Raw genomic sequence first — 10,000 nt, 5'->3', positions numbered from 1 at the left:
TTTTAACTCTCACCTGCAAGTGTTGTAGTTTCTTCCGGGCTGACTGTAATTTCTTGACCATTGATATCTGTAAATAAATTCTAATTACAATTTAGGACAACAAGGGAAAGTCGATATTTTATTGGCTGTAGTTTTATTCAAAATTTTTAGAGAAATTAACTAAATTTCAGTATGATTCAAATATAACTTTTAGTCTTTTTAGATATAATTTTGTTGTAAGCATTTGTGAATTTTGATAGTATTTCATTTATTTGAAATTAAGAGAAATTTGGTAATGTTTGTATATATTTGATCCTAATGAATATGTTGTGATTTGTTCCAATTTGTTTTACTGTTCATATTTATTTCAATTTAATTTCAAATTATAGTTTGATGATTTTTTTATATTTTACATATTTTTCTCATCGTTTAGATTTTTTTTCATCAATTAGATATTTATTCATGAATTAGATTTTTTCATCAATTAGATTTTTTATGCATTAACTTTTTTTTCATAATTTTTTTTATGAATAGATTTTTTATGAATTAGATTTTTTCCATAATTAGATTTTTTATTCATTAGGTTTTTTATTCATTAGATTTTTTTCATATTTTTTTCATGATTAAGATTTTTTTCATGAATTAGATGTTTTACGAATTAGATTTTTTTCATGAATTAGATATTTTTTTCATAAATTAAATTTTTATCATGAATTACATATTTTTCATAATTTTTCATAAATTAAATTTTGCAAGATTTTATTAGTGATTTACTTTCATTAAAATATCTTGTAATTTCTTTATATTACAGCAGTTTTATAAGAATCAATTCAAACATATTTATTTTTGGTTTTAATAATCATAAATCCTATTATTATTATTATTATTATTATTATTATTATTATTATTATTATTATTATTATTATTATTATTATTATTATTATTATTATTATTATTACTTGCTAAGCTACAACCCTATTTGGAAAAGCAGAATGCTATAAGGCCAGGGAAATTGAATATAGAATACATTACCTGCAATAAAAAAAGGAAGAAGAACAACCAAAATATTCAGAAGTCTTTTCTTCTTCATCTTTAGGGTTTTTCACTTCTTATCTTTCTCTTCTTAGTTATCTCCGTCTTTCTCTCGCTTCCTTTATTCTGTCAAGTAATATTATTATTATTATTATTATTATTATTATTATTATTATTATTATTATTGTTGTTGTTGTTGTTGTTGTTGTTGTTGTTACTTACTAAGCTACAACCCTAGCTGGAAAAGCAGGATGCGACAAGCCCAGGGGCTCCAACAGGGAAAATAGCCTAGTGAGGAAAAGAAACAAGGAAAGTATAAAATATTTTAAGAATGGTAACAATATAAGAATAGATATTTCCTATATAAACTAAAAACTTCAACAAAACAAGAGGAAGTGAAGTAAGATAGAATAGTGTGCCCAAGTGTGCCCTCAGTAGAGAACTCTACCCCAAGACAGTGGAGGACCATGGTAGAGAGGCTATGACGCTACCCAAGACTAGAGAACAGTAGTTTGGTTTTGGAGTGTCCTCCTAGAAGAGCTGCTTAACATAGCTAAAGACTGCTTCCCCCAAAACAGCGGAGGGCCATGGTACAGAGGCTATAACGCTACCCAAGACTAGAGAACAATACTTTGGTTTTTGAGTCCTCCTAGAAGAGCTGCTTACCATAGCTAAAGAGTACTCGAATACACACAACAAATGCAGCCGGTTCTAGCCTCAAAGAAAACCAATAAATTTATTTACTTATGATTATGATTTAATTTTAATATTTTTCACGTATGCTTTCACTCTTTTTACGTCAATATTGATATTTGAATTTTTTTTTTAAACAAAGCAGTTCCGTAACTTTATTTTACTTTAAATTATTAATTAATTTTAAACATTCTTCACATATGTTTTCGCTTTTTTTCGTCAGTATTGGTGTATTAAAGAAAATAAAAAAAATTCAAAGTAAAACCATATTTTTTTAGTTTTGAATAACAATTGGTTTGAAACATTCTTCACATTATGTCTTCACTTGTTTTCGTCAATATTGCTGTATTTTGAAAATTATTTTAAAAAAAAATATAATTGATTTTAAACAATCTTCACATAAGTTTTTAAATCTTTTTCGTCATCATAGATATAATTGAACAATTATGAAAACCCAAGACTTTTCTACTTTGAATTATAATTGATAGAAAACATTCCTTATAAGATTTTTCTTTCTTTTCCGTCTTTATAGATATAATTGTACAATTATGAAAGGAAAAACTCGAAATAACCTAAAGAAAAAAACACACAATTGAACTGAATTATAATTGATTTTATAATATTCTTATTAAAAGTTTTTTCTTTTCCGTCATTATAGATATAATTAAACAAATTGGTAAAGAAAAATTCGAAATGACTTAAAGAGAAAAAAATACAAATGAACTGAATTATAATTGATTTTAAAACATTCCTTATCAATTTTTTTTTCTTTTCCGTCACTATAGATATAATTAAACAATTATGAAAACCCATAATTTTTTATTTTCACTTTGAATTATAATTGATTGTAAACATTCATTATAAAATTTGTCTTTTTTCCGTCATTATAGATATAATTGAACAATTATGAAAAGCCATATTTTTTTTTTTTACTTCGAGTTAAAAATTTATTTTAAACATTCATTTTAAAATTTTTCTTTCTTCTCCGTCATTATAGACATAATTGTACAATTATGAAAAGCTAAACTCGAAATAACCTAAAGAAAAAAAAACACAAAAATGAACTGAATTATAATTGATTTTAAACATTCATTATAAAAGATTTATTTCTTTTCCGTCATTACAGACATAATTGTACAATTATGAAAAGCTAAACTCGAAATAACCTAAAGAAAAGAAAAACACACAAATGAACTGAATTATAATTGATTTTAAACATTCTTTATAAAAGATTTATTTCTTTTCCGTCATTATAGATATAATTGTACAATTATGAAAAGCCATTTTCTTTTTACTTTTAATTAAAACTGATTTTAAACATTCATTATAAAATTTGTCTTTCTTTTCCATCATTATAGATATAATTGAACAATTATGAAAAGAACAACTCGAAATAACACAAAAATGAACTGAATTATAATTGATTTTAAACATTTTATTTCTTTTCCGTCATTATAGACATAAATGTACAATTATGAGAATAAAAACTCTATATATCCTAAATAAAAACATATAAAACGTAAAAATGAACTAACCTATTTTAGGAGGTGGATCCTTCCCTCGCGAAGGGTGTAGAGTGACTGCTTCGTTCGAGCTTACCAATCGGATGTTCCCTTGCAACAGGAAACACGCACTGAATGGGTGTAGGCTGTATACTGTATACTATATATACTGTATTCTATCCTAGTTTTATAAGCTGACAGGATAATATATAACGCTATCCACGTAAGCGGAAGCAAGTGGCGATATTTCATGCGTTAAAGGTCGCCCATGAATGGCAGAGGCAAGGGACAGTGACATTGCCCTAGCAATCAGGACAATGCCCTAGAGACTGACCATATATACTATATGATCAGCGCCCAAGCCTCCTCTCCACACAACATAGGACCAGGGAGGGCCAGGCAGTGGCTACTGATGACTCAGCAGATAGACCTATAGGCTCCCCCAAAATTATGTATATATATATATATATATATATATATATATATATATATATATATATATATATATATATATTTATATATATATATATATATATATATATATATATATATATATATATATATATATATATATATATTGCACATATATATATACATATATATATATATATATATATATATATATTGCACATATATATATACATATATATATATATATATATATATATATATATATATATATATATATATATATATATTTCGTTTTAAAATTTATTTCTATTGTATTTTTTAACTTAATCATACCGCGAGTGGTGATTATTGTATGGACTACTCTTTTTGATAAATTATAACAACCACTTGAACTTCATATGAGTGACCTTTAAAAACCTCTTCTTAGACAATTCTATACTAATCCTATATTGGAAAATTTAGAGGCATTAACCTACCTAAAAGAGAATTGCTACATATTGCGCAGCCAACAAATCGTGTCGACACGAGAATAGTTACAGATGGCTTCAAACTATTGGAACCTAGATATCTTTCTACTGTAGGCTCCAGAGCCTTTAAATATGCGGCCCCGAGACTATAGAATAAGCTCCCAAGAAACATCAGAATGATTGAAGACATTGAGGCTTTCAAGAGGAATCTGAAGACTTTCTTATTCCGTGAGTCGTTTGACAGTGACGATTTAACAGTAAAGGAACAATATGTGATATGAAACGTTAAATACTCAGAACGAACAAGATAAAACGACAGTGGAGGTCTTGTATAGAGTGGGGTTACCCATCTGTGTACTGTTAAAAATTTGTATTAAAAAAACAGTAAATGCCTGGCAACATTTATTCCATGATTTTTACCATTTTAAAAACGGATATGTTGACATAAAGGAGTGATATTACGGTCACCAACCAGTAAGAGATAAGAACATAGTATGGTAAAATCACGGTCGCCTGTATTTTACTGAAATACGGCTGAGAACAGTATATTTTCACGGAGAATTTCCGATTGAAATTAGGTTTTTTTTTTTTTTTTTTTTTTTTTTTTTTTTTTTTTTTTTTTTTTTTTTTTTTTTTTTTTAAAGCAGCTGTCAAAGTAAGTATTTTCCCACAAGTTTCTGTGGATATGCGTATAACATAATGTACGTAATCAATGCAAAATTCGTAAATAATTTTTAGAACTGCGTCATTTCATGCAGAACGATACGCTGTTCTCGTCATGCGATCCCTTGTTCGTAAATTGCGTTGTTCACAATGATAGATTTGTTCATCAATATGAAAGATGCCATCTAATGTAATTTGCTTATATCCACTGAAATGCATTGCAGGATTTAAACTTTTAAGGTAATTTCCTTAGCTTGAGGTAATTTTCATGGTTTCAAGGTAATTCTAAGGTAATTTCGGTTCTACTAGCATGAAATATAAGGAAATTGGAAAAGGTTCTAAGGTAATCTAAGATAAAAAGCAGCAGCATTTAAGGTTTAAACTTTTAAGGTAATCTAAGGTAAAAAGCAGCAGGATTTAAGGTTTAAACTTTTAAGGTAATCTAAGGTAAAAAGCAGCAGCATTTAAGGTTTAAACTTTTAAGGAAATTACCTTAGTTTGAGGTAATTTTCATGGTTTCAAGGTAATTCTAAGGTTACTTTCGGTTTTACTAGTATGAAATATAAGGAAATTTTAAAAAGGTTCTAAGGTAATCTAAAGTAAAAAGCAACAGCATTTAAGGTTTAAACTTTTAAGGTAATTACCTTAGTTAGAGGTAATTTTCATGGTTTTAAGGTAATTCTAAGGTAATTTTGATTCTATTAGCATGAAATAAAAGGAAATTGGAAAAGGTTTTAAGGTAATCTAAGGTAAAAAGCAGCAGCATTTCAGGTTTAAACTTTTAAGGTAATTACCTTAGAGGTAATTTTCATGGTTTCAAGGTAATTCTAAGGTCAATTTCGGTTTTACTACCTTAAAATTTAAGGAAATTTGAAAAGTTTTAAAGTAATCTAAGGTAAAACGCGGCAGCATTTAAGGTTTAAACTTTTGAGGTAATTACCTTAGAGGTAATTTTCATGGTTTCAAGGTAATTCTAAGGTTAATTTCAGTTTTACTAGCTTAAAATTTAAGGAAATTTTAAAAAGGTTTAAGGTAATCTAAGGTAAAAACCAGCAGCATTTAAGGTTTAAACGTTTAAGGTAATCACCTTAGTTTGAGGTAATTTTCATGGTTTCAAGGTAATTCTAAGGTAATTTTGGTTCTATTAGCATGAAATATAAGGAAATTGGAAAAGGTTTTAAGGTAATCTAAGGTTAATTTTGGTTTTACTAGCATGAAATATAAGGAAATTGGAAAAGGTTTGAAGGTAATTCTAAGGTAATTTTGGTTCTACTTGCATGAAATATAAGGAAATTGGAAAAAGTTTTAAGGTAATCTAAGGTAAAAAGAAGCAGCATTTAAGGTTTAAACTTTTAAGGTAATTTCCTGAGTTTGAGGTAATTTTCATGGTTTCAAGGTAATTCTAAGGTAATTTCGGTTTTACTCGCTTAAAATTTAAGGAAATTGGGAAAGTTTTAAGGTAATCTAAGGTAAAAAGCAGCAGCATTTAAGGTAATGGCCACATGACACATGATCGAGTTTAAACCCTGATGCAAAGATTTATTTATTATTTGGCGTTACAGTCATCCATGATGCATAGTCATTTTTAGGGAAAATTGCTCTGAGGGTCAATGACTGTAATTCATTTACGAACAAATATGCATTTCAGATACAATGGAAGCAAAAATACAGTAACTACATATAAACTACAGTTATGTGTAGCAGCAACAACTGTAATACCAAGTAAAAGTAATAGAGTTGTTATTATATTCCACATTATTCCCTGTTCTGTGAAACTACGAACTACAGTCTCTGTACTGTGGTCCTCTACTGTCTTGAGTTATAGTTCTCTTGCTTGAGAGTACACTTAAGCATACTATTCTAGACGAGCCACAATTTTTCTACTGTGGTCCTCTACTGTCTTGAGTTAGAGTTCTCTTGCTTGAGGGTACAATCAGGCACACTATTCTAGAAGAGCTACAATCTCTGTACTGTGGTCCTCTACTGTACTGAGTTGGAGTTCTCTTGCTTGAGGGTACACTCAAGCACACTATGCTAGACGAGCCACAATCTCTGTACTGTGTTCTTCTACTGTCTTCAGTTAGAGTTCTCTTGCTTGAGGGTACACTTAGGCACAATTTCTAGACGAGCCACAGTCTCTTTACCATTTGTCTTCCAGTGTCTTAAGTTAGAGTTCTCTTGCTTGAGGGTACACTCAGATACACTATTTCATGTTTCCTTTTTTTCGTTTCCTCAATGGACTATTTTCTCTGTTGAAGACTTTGATTCATTGTGGTGGCCTGCTGGTAGCGTCCTTGCTTGGTGATTGCCAGACTGGGTTCGAGTCCCGTTCGGACTCGTTAGTTGCTTTGGTCGCTGCAGACTTACCGTTGTAAGCTAAGGATAGGAGGTTTGAGGGAGCCCTTATGTCTATCTCCTGAGTCATCAGCAGCCCTTGCCTGTCCTTCCCTAGTCCTATCTTGGGTGGAGAGGGGTCTTGGGCGCTGATCATATGGGATATATGGTCAGTCTCTATGGCATTGTTATGCTAACTAGGGGATAGACATTGCCCCTTGCCTCTGACATTCATGAGCGGATTTTAAACCTTTAACGTTGCAGTACAGTTGGTAACAAAAATAGAAAATATGTTTTTATGTAAAATGGTAAGCAAACTTGCAACAGACATTCATGTTTCTATTCCGAACATCTATTAATCCAAGGTAGGCCAAGTAGCTACTACTATTATTATTATTATTATTATTATTATTATTATTATTATTATTATTATTATTATTATTATTACCAGCTAACCTACAACCCAAAGTTGAAAAAGCAGGTTTCTGTAAGCCCAAGGGCTCCAGCAAGGAAAATTAGCCCAGTGAGGAAAGGAAATAAGGAAATAAGGAAATAAATAAACTATGTAAGTCGTAAAAAGTAATGAAACATTGAAATATACTACTACTACTACTACTACTACTACTACTGCTGCTGCTACTACTACTACTACTACTACTACTACTACTACTACTGAAGGAATACTGTGTGATATTTACATGTATTTTTATCTTCTGCTTCGAGTTCCTAAATAATTTCCTCCTATGGCGAGGATAAATAGAGGCGTGGCTTCCGCCCAATTTTGAAGCCTTCTAAAATTGTCTGGCTACACCTATACTATTTTTCTCTTTAATTTTCCCACTTGCTTGTTATTCGCTATCTACTTCCCCATCTCAGATAAAAAGGAAGGGCGAGAGAAAGCCAATGTTATTGTTTATAGGATTGATTGATTGATTTAAATTTTCAGGCATCCTGACATCTAAGGTCATTGACGCCGGTAACATTTATGTATACAAAAATAAAAAATAAAATAAAATAAAAAATAAAAGAGTATTCAATTAAAATCATAAAAGTTGAATGTCATAAAAGTTAAATAGTTTTCAGAAGACTTGCTCCTGAAATAAATCTAAAAATGCCACTTGCATAGTAGGACACATCATGTCCAAGAATCTTGGCAAGGATGAACCTGCCACCCTCACCTCGAGCCTCAAACAAATATCTATTCCTTAAGTTGTTATAATTGGGGCATTCGGTCAACAAATGCCTCACTGTTAGAGGTACTAAACCGTCTTGTTTATAGGATTAAATGTTTTACCTGATAGAAGGCTAAACTCAAAAACTACGTTGATAAGCAAAGTGAGTTTCCACAACGTAGAGATCCGATAGTTTGGAAAACTGGAGGGGCACTCAGTAGAGCGCAGACCTCCGCCGCGGCAGCTTATTTCCCAAATGTTTCTCGACCTTGACCTTGACCTTTGACCGTAACATGTATTAATCGGCGTGGATTATCATACACTCAAATATGAACCAAGTTTGAAGTCTCTCTGACAATGATGTTCAAACTTATGGCTGATCACGTGAATTAGACATTTTGTTTGACCGTGGCCCTGACCTTTGACCTTGACCTTCCAAACTTTAATCTTTTCCAGTTTCGGCTGATCGCGTGAATTGGACATTTTTTTTACCGTGACCTTGACCTTTGGCTTTGACCTTCCAAAATTTAATTATTTCTAGCTTTTTACATAATAGTTAATCCTTGCAAGTTTCATTACTCTAATATTAAAATTGTTGCCAAGAAGCTGTTCACAAACAAAAACACACAAACAAACAGGGGGTAAAACATAACCTCCTTCCAACTTCGTTGGCGGAGGTAATAACGCAGACAGATAATTTCGAGATCTGCCCCATATAATAAAGCGGAGTTTAAACATTAATGCACCTTGCAATTCCAGAGAGAGAGAGAGAGAGAGAGAGAGAGAGAGAGAGAGAGAGAGTCAAGAAGATATAGACTAGGAAGATGAATGTGCATTATTCTAGGGGAGAGAGAGAGAGAGAGAGAGAGAGAGAGAGAGAGAGAGAGAGAGAGACTTGGGTTACTCGAAATCGCAGAAGCAAGTTATCTGCCCATGGTTTTAATTTGCATTTTTGGCAATATTATTATTATTATTATTATTATTATTATTATTATTATTATTATTATTATTACTATCCAAGCTACAACCCTAGTTGGAAAAGCAAGATGCTATAAGCCCAGGGGCTCCAACAGGGAAAAATAGCCCAGTGAGGAAAGGAAATAAGGAAATAAATAAATGAAGAGAATAGGCAACTTACACTGGCACATTTTCTAGATTATCCTTATCACACAACTAGAAATAAATTAGGAGGTGTAGTTGCCATCAATCAAAGTTTAATTTCACGTTTTGTTAGCTCAGACGAGTCTTATAAAGTTGTTTGAAGGTAACAGCAACATTGTTTGCTCTTATTCTGTTTTGATTTGGTTTTATGTTTGCTTGTTTTACCACCTTATCCACATAACCACTTACCTACTTACCCAAATATTTACCTATATACGAAATATATATGTTTTACCCCCTTATCCACCTACCCACTTACCTACTTACCCAGATATTTACCTATATACGAAATACATGATATCGAAAAAAATAACTCCCTCTAACAACTTACCTACTAACCCAAATATTTACCCATATACGGAATATATTCACAGAATCGATAATTGAATTATTTTTTTAACTGAAACCAATATCATGTATTCGTATTATTATTACTGTTATTATTATTATTATTATTATTAATGTTGTTATTATGATTATTATTATTATTATTATTATTATTATTATTATTATCATTTTTATTTTTGTTGTTTTTATTATTATAATGATTATTATTATTGTTATTGTTATTATCAGTATTATCGTT

General features: G+C 30.5%; 1 protein-coding gene across 1 annotated transcript in view; it reads right to left on the bottom strand.

Moving 5' to 3' along the window:
• The window catches only part of LOC137633208 (uncharacterized), an 8,891-nt gene extending 7,752 nt beyond the window's left edge, over nucleotides 1–1,139 (bottom strand). Inside the window, exons 1-2 of the mRNA XM_068365371.1 lie at nucleotides 1,012–1,139; nucleotides 14–67 (exon numbers count right to left, since the gene is read on the bottom strand). Of these exons, the coding sequence (XP_068221472.1) occupies nucleotides 14–67; nucleotides 1,012–1,069 (112 nt within the window). The 5' untranslated portion in view covers nucleotides 1,070–1,139. The remainder of the gene's footprint in view (nucleotides 1–13; nucleotides 68–1,011) is intronic.
• Between the last annotated feature and the right edge of the window lie 8,861 nt (nucleotides 1,140–10,000).

This window comes from Palaemon carinicauda, chromosome 42 (genome assembly GCF_036898095.1).
Source record: "Palaemon carinicauda isolate YSFRI2023 chromosome 42, ASM3689809v2, whole genome shotgun sequence".
Taxonomy (NCBI): Eukaryota; Metazoa; Arthropoda; class Malacostraca; order Decapoda; family Palaemonidae; genus Palaemon; species Palaemon carinicauda.
Note: the sequence above shows the minus strand (reverse complement) of the source record. Positions and strands in the feature narration are given on the sequence as shown.